General features: G+C 40.0%; 1 protein-coding gene across 1 annotated transcript; it reads left to right on the plus strand.

Annotated features, from left to right (window-relative positions):
- The first annotated feature begins 4,793 nt into the window (after positions 1-4,793).
- On the plus strand, positions 4,794-6,815 carry Hdgfl1 (HDGF like 1). Its single transcript, NM_133549.3, is given in 3 exon segments — positions 4,794-5,336; position 5,362; positions 5,365-6,815. Coding segments are annotated over 3 exon segments (912 nt in total). The 5' UTR covers positions 4,794-4,824; the 3' UTR covers positions 5,764-6,815.
- The last annotated feature ends 6,633 nt before the right edge of the window (positions 6,816-13,448 follow it).

Below are 13,448 nucleotides of genomic sequence, written 5' to 3' on the forward strand. Positions count from 1 at the left end.
CCTGAGAATTATAAGATGAAATAAAACATGTTCTCTCCAAGTTGGTATTGTTCATGATGTTATACCACAGCAATAGAAACTCTACATCAATGACTCCTCAAGGAGAATTCTCAAATTTTCCTTGAGCTATTGATGGCCCAATAGATACTGAGTTGATTCTTTTGAACTTTCGAAGCAAGCAAAGCTTTGAAAGTTAGGCCAATGGCCAATGATAAAATATGGAATTGAAGAAACATAGTGGTAGATAATTTGCTGTGATGTTTTAAAAATGAACAGTGGGAAGTTTTCTACCCATGGTCAGGAGGAACTCATTTTCCTGTGTAATTATATCTACTAGAATATTAAAAAAAATGCCTTGATTTCAAATAACAAACACATCTAACTGTACAAACCCAGAGGCAGTTAATATCTTTAATGAGGACAAAAGCACACAGGAAAACAATTATGTTTCTTTTAAATCATAGTTTACAGCAAACTAATTGAATTTAAAAGTAATTAAACAAGGAAATATCAATTAGATATCTATAGTCTCTCTTGTGCAATTATAATGTGTTATTGCTGATGCTTCTTAATTGTTGCTGAGCAGCTTTTTAAATCCTGTCATTAGTTTCCAGGAAGAATATAAAGTGTTAGATGTTTCTCACTACTTGGTGGTGTTTTATACACAGATGACTACAATTGCATCTCTATTACAAGAAGGACACCTGACTTCAAAGACATCCTGATCTGCTAAAAGCATTTGAACGTACATAGAACTACTTCTTGAAAGTGGTGAGTGTAGTTATTTGGAAGTACTTTATAGCAATCAAATCTAGACCAACTGAGCTACTATGAACATCAAGAGATTTGCAATGCTCAAAAACATGTTGCTTTCTAAGGCAAATGACTATGCCTCATGCTAGCCTGTCAGGGATCAGTGTACACAGATATAAAAAGAAATGAACAAAAATGGCCTTTTTTTTTATATCTGAAAGGGCATTCTACTTTCCCTTTGTTTAATCCTTTTCCAAAATGAGTTACCAGAAGGTGGAAAGTCTCATTGAAGAATATTATTCTTAAAAAGTTCCAAGTGAAGAAACTTCTTGACTGTTTCACATTGAGGTTGTGCTGGACATGTAATCTTTTTTCAACATGACAGTTGGCTGTATGGACTTTCTCATTCTCAATGCCCTCCTTGTTCTACCATATACACACACCTAGATTCAATCCCTAATAACAACAGATATATAGGCTCGTCAATTTTTAATATAAAATTTAAAATTTGACTATGTATCAGAAGGTATGTTCAAACCTATATAGCAACATACACACACACACACACACACACACACACACACACACACACACACACACGTACACATTTAGGCATTTAAGACTGAAAAACAAGTAAAAGATGTCAGAATTTTCTACAGTATCTTATATTGGTTCTCTAAATATGCCCTAATACCATATGTATTATCAATTTCTCCTAGAGTTCATTTGGTGGTTTATTTAGAGAGGGCCCATCATTTTTCATTTAAAGACCAGTTTGGGTCATAATGTCCTAGTGCTTTATCACTTAAACTGGGAAAACTAGAGGTACAATATCTGTTAGAGGAATTGCACCTATTGATCTAATACAGTCTACATCGTTCTATGCAGATCTAAATATTTTTATTGCCTTTTAGTCTCTTTTTCTGGTTATATCTCCATACAAGTTTTAGGTAGATTTGGGTTATGTAATTCCTACTTCTACCTTTACTCCAGTTAATACCTGTAGTGATTTATTTCCCAATTATTGTTATATGACTTGTTTGTTATTCTGGATTTACTGGTGATTACATAAAAGTCTGGACTTCAGGTTTGCTCTTGCCATCATATTAATATGATGGATAACTGTCACTTCTGGGCAGTTGTGAAGATTTTTTCTTTTCTACCAGAGATACCTTTGTACATGCTATACCCAGTAAAGTACCATATTTAGGGTAAATGACAGAAGATGATCAGGATTACCTAAGTGACCTCTGAATACAGCAACTTGCTACTCCTCCCACCTATGGGCTACTGTGATCTGCCGTTTTCTTTAAGTCTCATTAAACACTCCTAGTTTCCTAGAACTTTACTTATAAAACCAAAAGCAAGTGTGCTGCACTTGGTTCACTGTCAATGTTGTTGATATCTGCAGGATAAATGGACATCTTAAAATGGTTTTTAAAAAGTTAAAAAGACTTTATTAGGAATATCAAATTACTCTGTTTCACTTTTTGGAAACAATTCCATTCACCATTTCATTTTACCAAAGGTCTCCACTATACAAAGGTAAAATGGCTGATCCCACCTAGCAAACTCCACACAAATTTGTATAGTACTGAAACTTGTTAATGATTCTATTTTTTTTCATTTATTATACCACCAAAGAACATCTGTCCCATAAAATATTTAATTAGAACTGAAATGTCTTTTTCAAAGTAGCCAAGAGTATTATAATACATTTGTATATGTATCTGAATGTTCATTGAGATAACAAGCAGAATTCAAGAGAGATTGTGAAGTAAGATAAGTTATTCACACAGAATCTCTCATTCATTCCTAAAGTCATATGTTAGTTCAGATTATTTTTTATTTTTAGACTGTGATCCCCAGCAGGTCTGTGTTTCCAATATATTTTACAGAAATAGACCTCTAATTTTTAGGCATAAATTATCAAGAGAATGATTTGTGCACTTTTTATAAACTAGGTAGGAATTATGAGGAGACATTCTTCTAGCATTGTCAGTCCAGTCCAAGGTCTATGGGTTAGTCTGGCATATCCAAAGAATATATTTACAAACCCTGGAAACAAGAAGCTGTTGCTACCAAACGTTCGAAGCCAGAAACTTATGATGTTCAAGGCTCATTGCTTGTGTAACCACTCCTGGCCCTGGTACTAGGCAGTACTTGGAATCCTTGGCTTACATCAACAGCAACAGGAGAGCGTCAGGCAGCACCAAGCATTATCCCCTATTATTACAGCTCTCAAACTGACATTGAAGCAAATGCTATATTTCCCAAATGTGAGTATTAGGATCCCCAAGTCTGTAACTGGGACAAGAGCTCCAGATTTAGTGTGCCTGAAATCTTTGGTCCTTAACACCTGGCAACTTCCTCGAACTCTTGCAACAACCAGGGTGTACAGCTTCTTATCTTCAAGTGCTCAGAGCCTATCACAGCCTTCTATCTTCCGTCCATCTTCTTTCCACTATTTCTGTTGCAATTGCTCTTTAAGATGACCGCATTGCCCTGCCTTCACTATTGCTGCTACAGAAGTGGCTTTTGTCTGCAAAATGATAGCTTGGCTAATCATTTAAGTTATCTTGTCTTCCTGCTGCCAACTCAGCCCATTCTGTCAACAATAAAATCAAAAGTAGACAAGCAAACAAACAAAACCTACCTCTACAGAGAAATCTTGTGTTTGGCCTATAGTTAGAACTCCATAGTGAGTATAAGAGGGTACCTCTCCCTATGACTGGGAAAGTAAAGTAAACTGATTATTATTTAAATAAAATATTGTGTAAGCATCAATCATGGGCCTTCTTCTGGGTTTAGGACAGATGCTTCTCTGGCCAAGGTGAGAATGGCTATGGAGTATTTATCAAATGTTGTGCTTAGGGTACTAGTTTTGAAGGATTGTGCCAATGGTCTGGAGAATGTCTAAAACCATTGTTGCATGTATCCTCTCCTTAAAACTGCTCTAGTATCCTTCCAGAAATTGTAGTGTCCAAAACAGCCACTCTACCATGAGGTAATCAGCTAGATGCTTTGCTGAAGGTTTTAGACTCAAGGTAGTTAGAATAAAGCAAGTCTACTACCTGCAAATTAGGCAATCAAATCACTCTACTTTCAATATCATATTTAAAAGAAAGACAAATCTTTTGAGGGGATGCTTACCACAGAAGCTTATCAAGAGTCATTTAAGTATTCAACAGTGGTTTTCCTACTATTTTCTACCTCAGTGCCCCAGGGGGAGATGGAGCCTCTCTGACGTATCCTATCTAGAATTCAATGTTCTCTTACAGAAAACTACTGAGAATATCTACCACATTCCCAATATTCTCATAATGCAGCCATTAGGTTTCATGCATGGGAACTTGTTGGCTATATTGTTCTATGTAGGTTTCCATGATGGTGATGTTTCTATACACATTTTATCACCATAAAATTAGTAAGCTTAGAGCTTCTGTTCTTAGTCATGTGTCCTCTAGACATCCTAACCAGACTGCTGACTGCTGACTCTTCCTTCACCAGAGTTCCACAGTGTTTGAGCCTTAATATAAGTTCCAATGATGGTCTCAGAGTAAACCAGAAAATGAAAACTCTAATCTAGATTTCTCAGGGAGGCCTCCTAGGTTGTAGTGAGCCTATATTGTCTCACAAAAGCTCTAAAAGGTAACTCCAGAGTATTACAAGTTTCAGAGAAATATGTTTCCATTTGTATAACTGTGTTTTCTTCCCTCATTACTTCAATCACAGGTTTTCTAAGCTACTCAGTAATATAACCAAAAGGTCATCTTTATGGCACAGGTGTCTTCAAGATGGAGATACACTGAGTCCTTGTCACCACAACCGCCATGTATAGCTCTCTTGCTATTTGCTGTAACATTCAGGTAACCATGGCATCTGGGTGAGGGCTCCATCAGCCATTGGCTTTCAGAGATAATGCCCTCTTTGCAGTGCAACATTCTCAAGAAGGAAGCGTTGCCAGCGTCCTCGAGATGCCCCCGCTGCTCATGCGCACTCTGCGCAGTGGCCTAAGCAGACACGGTAGTCGGCTTCCGGTCGCCAAGGCGGGGACCCAGAGCACACGCCATGTCTTGCTTCAGCCGCCCAAAATACAAGACCGGGGACCTGGTGTTTGCCAAATTAAAGGGCTATGCCCATTGGCCAGCGAGGATTGAACATGTCACTGAACCCAACCGCTACCAGGTGTTCTTCTTCGGGACCCATGAGACCGCCCTGCTGGGCCCCAAGCACCTTTTTCCTTATGAGGAGTCCAAGGAGAGGTTCGGCAAGCCTAACAAGAGGCGCGGCTTCAGTGAGGGGCTGTGGGAGATCGAGCACGACCCTATGGTTGAGGCCTCCCCTTGCCTGTGCCCAGATGAGGAGCAGCTTTGTGCCGAGGAGCCAGGGCCAGGAGAGGAGCCAGAGCCGGGGCAGGAGCTGGAGCCGGAATCCAGGCCTGAGCTGGAATCCATGCCTGAGCTGGAGGCAGAACCGAGGCCTGAGAAAGAGTGTGAGCAGGAGCCGGAGCAGGAGCCGGAGCAGGAGCCGGAGCAGGAGCCGGAGCAGGAGCCGGAGCTGGAGCCGGAGCCGGAGCCGGAGTCGGAGCCGGAGCCGGAGCCGGAGCCGGAGCCGGAGCCCGAGCCCGAGCCGGAGCCGGAGCCCCAGCCTGCCTATGACCTACTGGATGCCAAGGAGGAGCCTGGCCTCATTGAGGCCGAGCCAGGAGATCAGCAAGCCGAGCAAGTGCGAGAGCAGCACGCTGAAGCTGAGGTCATGGCTGTAGTGGAGGAGCCGGAGAGTCTGAAGAGGAGCGCGGAGGATGAACAGCCTCACAGTCCTCCCAAACGGCCCAGGGAGGCGGCGCCTGGCGCGCTGGAGATGGAGCCGGCTGGAGAGCGCGAGGCAGAGGCCTGCCCCTTCGTGGAGGAGCCTGACCAAGCCCAGGAACAGCAGACTCCGTTGGAAGAAGAGGCCACAGAGGAGGCAGTCCAGGGCCTGATGGTTGGAGAAATCGAAGGCCTGTAGTCACGGTGTCTGTAAAAGAGCCCTCTCTACCCGTTCCTGGTGCCACCTGGCTGTGGCTTGGGAAACCCGCTAGGGCCCAGTCTTAACCCAGTCCACCTTTCCTTCATTCACTCACCTTCTCCAAGCCCAAATTCCTGGCATGATGGGACAGGCCAGTTAACATCAACTTTGTGGCTTAAATTGAGGCCACCCTTCCCACCCTAAACACCGGCATTCTGGACCTCTGCCTAAAAACCACGAGTGAATGGGGTGGGAGATAAAGAGCAGGGACAACATTCAAGGGTCTGGGAGGGGCAGTCTGTAAACTATGGCTTTGCTAGTCTACCCCACACCTACCCTGAGTGCCTGTCTCGTCCTTCCATAATTTCTTTCCCAGTTTTATACGTTTGGGGAAAGTGAGACAGCAGAGTTCAGCAAAGATTTTTGTTGTCCTGGGCACTTTTATTTTCTTTTTTACTAAAGCACTTGGGGCTCCCAAGTCATAAGATCTGAAGACTGCCTGCCCTTTTGGGTTGAAGAGGTGAGACATTATCCTCTTCACATCTCTTGGGCCACTGATGGATGCCCTCAGGAGACTTCTGCTGCTGCTTTGAACCCACCCTGAAGCCCCAAGCTTTTAGTCATACATATATCACTTAGGCATAAGAATACTTTAGAAACCATCTTTATTTTAAGAGTAATTTTATTACATTTAGAACAACCTTCGGTGTGACTCCTAGTTTTCCTATGGCCAATCTCATAGCCCTTTTTGTTTGGGGTTTGATGACCTGCTTGTTGTTAAGGCTTTGTTTTCCTTAAGGTGCTATTTCTATCTGCATGTCAGCACCTGGGCCCCTCAGTGTTGTCACCTACTGCAAAATGTACTGAGAAGTTGAGTGTCCCTTCCCAGCCTCTTCTGTCTCTATGTACCTTTGTACCTGTAACCCCTTGGCCCTGCTCTTTCCCGTTGGGCTCTGATGAAAAAAAAAAGATAGCTATACCTTTGGAGGTTTAGATCTGAGAACCGTAGACTATTTCAATTCTAGGAAATAAAACCGTTGATTACTTTAAAACAAATCTCTTCAGGCTTGTTCCTTTGATGTCCAAAGAATTGAGTTTTGAATGTGCTACTCTGTTTTGTAGTGCTAAAGCAAACACCTACAGAAAAGGAAGCTCTTCTTGGAGAAGCCTTTGTTTCTGGATGTCACCACCTTTCACACCATTAAAACCGTTGCCATAATTCACTGAAATGGGTGGAAAAAGATTGAAAGGTTTGGATGATGACAACCTGGTATATTTCTAATCTGAATGTGTTGTATGTTTTTGTTTTGTTTTGTTTTGTTTTTTGGTTTGGAAACCCTGAGAGAAATCATTGATTGGTTTGCTTACCCTATCTTTTCAATTAACACTAACACCTTTGTTATGAAGTATAGCAGCTCCATACTCCTAGTTGTAAAAGGAAGTAGTATCTGTGTAATATTTGGAAACTTTTGGTGGTTTTGTGCAAATATATGGGGAAATTTAAACATTCTTAGTCTTAGTCATATGTCGGGTCCCAGGCTCCGCATGAAGAATTGAGGAATCAATAAATCCCAGCCACCATGTCAAAGGGTAACCCATCACTAGCAAGTAACCTGTATTCTATACTAGTAAAATTCACTTCTGTTAAATTGTCCTAATGTAAGTTCTGTCATTGTTTTTTCAGTTACTACTATTGCATTAATAGTGCAAGTTAGTGCTTACTGAGTTGCTGGCACATGACCTGAACTATGACCTTTTATAGTAATAAGGTAGCTGTTATTAGTCAGTGTTTTGTCTTAAAGAACTCTAGTTCAAAGCTTTCCAGTTTTCCATTGAACTCTCAGGACTTAAATACAGATTTCTAATACTTAAGCATTTTCTTCCGAATTGTGCCTCCTAAACACTATGAATTCAGAAGTTTATAAAGTAGCTATTCTAGTAATAAGTAATCAAGACAGTAGCTAATTTCTAATGGGAGCCTGTACTTTTTTTACACACAATGTCTTTATAATGTAGGCATCCAATTAGACAGCTACTATTATCTTTATTGTAGACCTAAGGGAGTTGAAATTCAGAAACATTAACTATTTTCCCAATGGCAGACAAGTACTAAGTGATATACTAAGATTCAGACATAGGTTTTTCTCTCATTCTAAAGCACAGGTGCTTTGTTCCACTTTATCCTTTGCTATTATATAAAACTTCCAATTCAGTTGAGAGCTTTTTACATGCTTCTGTGTTGAAGTGAACATGTAGAAATTCGTGAGGGGAAAAAAAAAGAGATTAACAAACATTGCTCATAGGTGTTTAAAATCATCTGGGGATGTGGCAATTGTTTTGTGTACAAATGACTTGGTGAAGTGATGGGGACAATTGTGCATTCGGTACTTTTCAAGATGCCTAAGATGCTGGGAGGTTTGAATGGGGATTGCTGTATTTGCCAGAGATAAGCATAAGCTTTTGATAGCTGTTTGTGGAGGCACATCATCCGAAATGACTTGGTAACCTGAAAGAAGGAAAATGGGTTTCATAACATTCATGTCCCTCTCTCTGTATTGCTTCTTTCCTCTTTTGTGTTTCTATTGTTGAGGATAGAAAAGGGTCTCATTAGAAGTGGTGCTCACACTTACCTTCTTCTCAACTGTAATGTTGTAGGGAAAGTCGTAATCTCAGTGGTAGTACGTCTAAACAATAATGTCCCCATTTAAAAAAATACGGTTATAACCCCACAAAGAAGAGAAAATTTGTAGAGGTGGGGAGGGGAGAATCTGTGTTCTGCACCCCTCTATCAAAACAATAGAAACGATTATGTGCTGTGGTGACCAGTATTAAGCTGTTTAAAATTCTCAGGAATCTCAGTGTTATTTTTGGTTTCCTCTGAACAGTGTCCTCTATGACAGAATAATAGATCAGTGATTACCTATCTGACTGAACAAAGCCATGTTGCACTAGTCAATCAGGTAGATGCTTTTCCTGAAGGACATATTTAAGATGCCACACACAAAGGTGTTCTTAACAGTGTTGGTGCTCCAAATACATGCTGAACATACTAGATTCTGTAATTTCCAAGTGCTTAATATTTCACAAAAGCATCACTTTGGCAAAAGACTAAGATTCCATTAAAAATTATAAATTTTGTTATTTAATTTCGGCCAGGATTTAGCTTTTACTTGCTCTTCAAACTTGAATCAAAAATGTCAACTCTCCTTATAGCACATAAGCTATGTGCATTACATTAAAAAAATAAATATATCAGCTATGAGGATATGCATGACATCTTCAGTTTACTCCAGACTTAACACTTATCATAGAAAGTCCCACATTTCTTGCACACAGAGCTCTTTGCTTTTAAAAAGAAAGTCTTCGGTTGGGGATTTAGCTCAGCAGTAGAGTGCTTGCCTAGCAAGCCAAGGCCCTGGGTTCGGTCCCCAGCTCCGAAAAAAAGAAAAGAAAAAAAAAAGCAAGCCTTCATCTCAGCCCAGTTGACCAATGGCCACCCAAAGTGTGATACACTAAATCTGTGGCCGCTGCTGTATGTTCACACTGATTATACTTAATTGTTGTGTGTAATTGAGGCTTCAATTAAAATATTTTATCAGTGTTTTACTCCCACAATAAAGCATGCCACACTAAGCACACAACACTTATTTTATAAATGTTTAAAGGTCAGCTCTCCAATACCCCTTATCCTCACAGTTATGAATTAACAGCTGTGGTGTAATGTTGAAGATACTATGACGAAAGCAGAATATATGTAAATTTGTATGTAGGCTGGTGGCAAGAGCTGGCTATTGGAAGCATTGCTGGATCCATGTAAGTAGCTAGCCATTTTATTATGGTGACTTGAAGATGACTGACAGTTCTCAAAAACCTGAAGAAATTGGTCAATTGTCAATGCAAAATTGCCTCTTTTCTTTTTAGTCGGACTTTATACTATTTGAGAGATTTGTCTCAATTAGGCCACAGGCAAACATACTGTTCACAATGCATGGAGCCTGACATGGACAGGCAGGGATTCTAGCAGGTTTTAGACATGAGTCACAAAATGACCATTCCATAAAAATTTTGCAACAGTGGAGGTCAGTATGCCAGAGGGAATCAATCTATGCCAGTTATTATCAAATACTCTTAGTCAGGTATGCATGTCCATGTAAACTCTCTCAGAATTTAATGAGTTTAAAAGAATGGAATATTTTCACATAACTATGGCTGAAACCAGCTTCACACAGTCACTAGCTTCCCACAGCTACAGTTCTCTGTTCTATGCCTGGTGCTGAAACTGATTGTGTTAGTCTTTGAAATTACTAAGATAACCTGAATTGATTTCTATGGTGACTTTAAAGGTATTGTCTTTCTATTCTGATTTTACATGTACTATTGAATTTCACTAAGTTGGTTTCAAGATTGATGGTAGAAGCCCAGGGTGGTAGTTACTTTTTCTCCAGCTGTGACCAAATACTTGATAAGAAACATCTAATGGAAGGAATGGTTTATTTTGGCTCACATGTCTGGGAATACAATCTAACATGATGGGAGGCATGTTGGACAGTTTTGGCAGGATGAACTTGCACCCCTCTGGATGGATCAGTAGTCAGACAAGGGAATGTTCAGCCCCCTGTCCTCCTTTTGCTTCTTTTTTATTCAGTTCAGAAATACAGCTGTGCTGATTTGTATTTGCTCTACCCATGGAGCATATACACTATTAGAAAGTTTGGCCTTAGTCGAGTAGGTGTGACCTTCTTGGAATAGGCAAGGCACTGTGGGTATGGGCTTTAAGATACTCATCCTAGTTGCCTGGAAGTCAATATTCTGCTAGCAGTCTTCAGATGAAGATGTAGAACTCTCAGCTCAACCTGTACCATGCCTGCCTGGATACTATCATGCTCCTGCCTTGAAGATACTGACTCTTGATGATGAATCTCTGAACCTCTAAGCCAGCCCCAACTAAATATTGTTTTTATAAGAGTTGGTTATGGTGTTTGTTCACAGCAGTAAAACACAAAGAGACAAGCCCATAGGATGCTGCCATCTACATTCAGAATAGAACTACTTCCACCATCCCCAGTATAACACTCTAGAATAGCTCTCATAGATACATCCAAGAATGTTCTCAGCTAATGCCCTAAGTGGTTTTGAGTCCAGTCATGGTGACAATAGTAAACACTCACTATGTCCAGAAAAGATACCACCACAGCTTTGGATGGCTTGAGGCACATGGTCTGGGGGAGGTTCTGGTCCTAGAATAGCCAAATCTTCAGTATGGGAACAAAAAAAAAAAAAAAAAAACCTCATCTGTCTCAGTGTCCTGCTATATGGTTAGTGCCCAAGGAGTTTGGATCACTTTTCTCTTCTGCTTCTGACATTTTGGAATAACTGTTCCTTCTGTCCAGCTATATTTGATGTTCCTCCTAGGAAAGATTTTCTTCAGCAGCTTCTTCAGAATTGGATAGCACTCCAGTGTTAGCACTCCAATGTGTTACCATAAAACCCTGGCTTTTTCTTAATAATGTCGAACTCTACTTTCACATAAATATACCTTTTATTGTTTCTTCATCAATGTCTTAACTGAATAATCTATGTAGACATAAACAATTTTCATCTTCCTCAGAACCTAGGAGTGTGCCCTGTTCATATTAATAAACAGTGAAAGGAAATTAACAGACACATGACTAAAGAGGCTTCTAATGCATTTTCACACCTGTCGTCAGAAATCAGAGGAATTTTGTCATCTTTAGTAAAACACAGGAAGGGAGCCTGAAGCCATTTGGCAACAATTGTGTACCAGTTATTTCAAAAGATTACTTGATATTGTATATTTGCTTGATTCATGCAGCTGGGACCCCTAACATCTTCACATCTCAGTGGAAGAAAAAGCAAAGACCAGACAGAAGTAGGTTTGAATATAACCCTTAAAACCCTTCTCCAGTGATCTGTCTCCTCCACCAAAATGCCATTATTAAAAGTTTTGCTACATATCAATACATACCACCCACTAGGAGCCAAATGTCCAAACCCCAGTCCATTCTTCCCAGAAGCTCACACAGCAAGTCTCATGTAGTTAAATTCTGGCTCCACTACTTAAGAGCTAGGTCATCTCAGATTCCTTCATCAAAACTCACTGATAGTGACTTTCACATTGCACATTTGTTATGAAAAGAAAATGAGCTCAAATATCCTAAAATGTCAAACATATTACTGAACATAGAACAGACCTTATATGAATGTTAATTTATTTCTCTTCAACCTAATCTCAAAGACTAACTATAATGAACAACTAGAAATAATTAGAGCCCAGTTTATTGCCTTTATTTGAGAAAACACTGGAGGCCTTTACGAACACTAACAGCTCACTGCGATATAGATGGCAGCTCTATATTTAGTCTGCCCATATTATACCCAGAGAGGCTGAAATCTCATTCTTCTGTTTCCTCATATTGCTCCTCAATAGCTTCTTTAAATTCCCTCACTGGTAGCTGAGTTATTTCATACAGACATATCCAATTTTAAATGTTCCTCTTTTTTGGCCTGACTCATCTCTCCTGTGGCCAGCTTTTTTACTCTCATTATTTCCCAGGATGCACTCACTGTTTTCCTGTGGGCAGTTCTTAAGTGTATCTCCTTGTGTGCTGTGCACTCCTGGCTCCCCCTCCCCATCTGTAGAAATAGGAATTGTACTGCTCTAGTTATTTTTTGGCTCCCTTGCCTTCTTTCCAATGTACCTATCTTTTCACACATGATTTTAATGAGCTGCCCAGCTCGATTACTGAAAGGCACTGGAGTGTTGCAGTACATGGGCCATTCTTCCCTGAAGTTCGCACAGGTTACCAAGGCTCACTTCATTTTGCCTTTTCTTTCTTCTTTTCCTCCTTTTTCTCTTTTCACACCTTAGCCATCTCTTCATTATAGTCATTATCCAGCTTTCTTGGTGAATGACTAAACACTTCATTAAAACTGTTCTGCTGGGTTCCCTTCTCCCTTCTCACTGCCCCTCGCGTGTCAACAAGCTCTGCTTTTACTCTCTTACTTTTGATTTTTCTGGTGTTTGAGTTTGTCAGTCATTACTTCTCTCCTCAGGAAGGTGTCCAAGCATCAACAATATCTGTGTTCCAGACTGTGCCTTCTTGAATTCAGGCCCTATTATTTTTCCGCTCTCTATCCTGCCTTAATTTTTGTCATTATGTTTTTGAACATAACTGATTTTATTCAGTGACTACACTGACCATCTTAGGAGTCCTTATAAAAAAAGCAAAATTAGAAAAAGACAAAAACACTACCATTGCATGATAATCTCATTTGTTCTTTGAAATATTAAAATACACTGGGGCATTAATAACCTAGAAACAACTAACTTTTGTATTCCTTTGCTTAGTCATTTTAAGGGAGGATTTGTGCCAGCATAGAGATGGGCAGGCTCTGTACTATCCAGCAACTATGCTTAGAAAAGGAATATTTAGCAAAGTCATTTGAACTCAAAGTTTGATAGAGTATGACTACATAAAAAGTCAATTACATTTAAATTAAACTTTATAGGGTCATGAACTCTTAGAAAGTATAAGAATGAAATTCTACCATTGTGATAGAACTGATTCCTGTAGTATCCAAATCCATGTCATTATTGCCTCTATCCAAAGTTTCCAGCATTTCATTATTTTTTATAATTTATGTTGGGGTGATACTCTTGTGCC

Source organism: Rattus norvegicus, chromosome 17 (assembly GCF_021556685.1).
Source record: "Rattus norvegicus strain SHRSP/BbbUtx chromosome 17, alternate assembly SHRSP_T2T, whole genome shotgun sequence".
NCBI classification, from domain to species: Eukaryota; Metazoa; Chordata; class Mammalia; order Rodentia; family Muridae; genus Rattus; species Rattus norvegicus.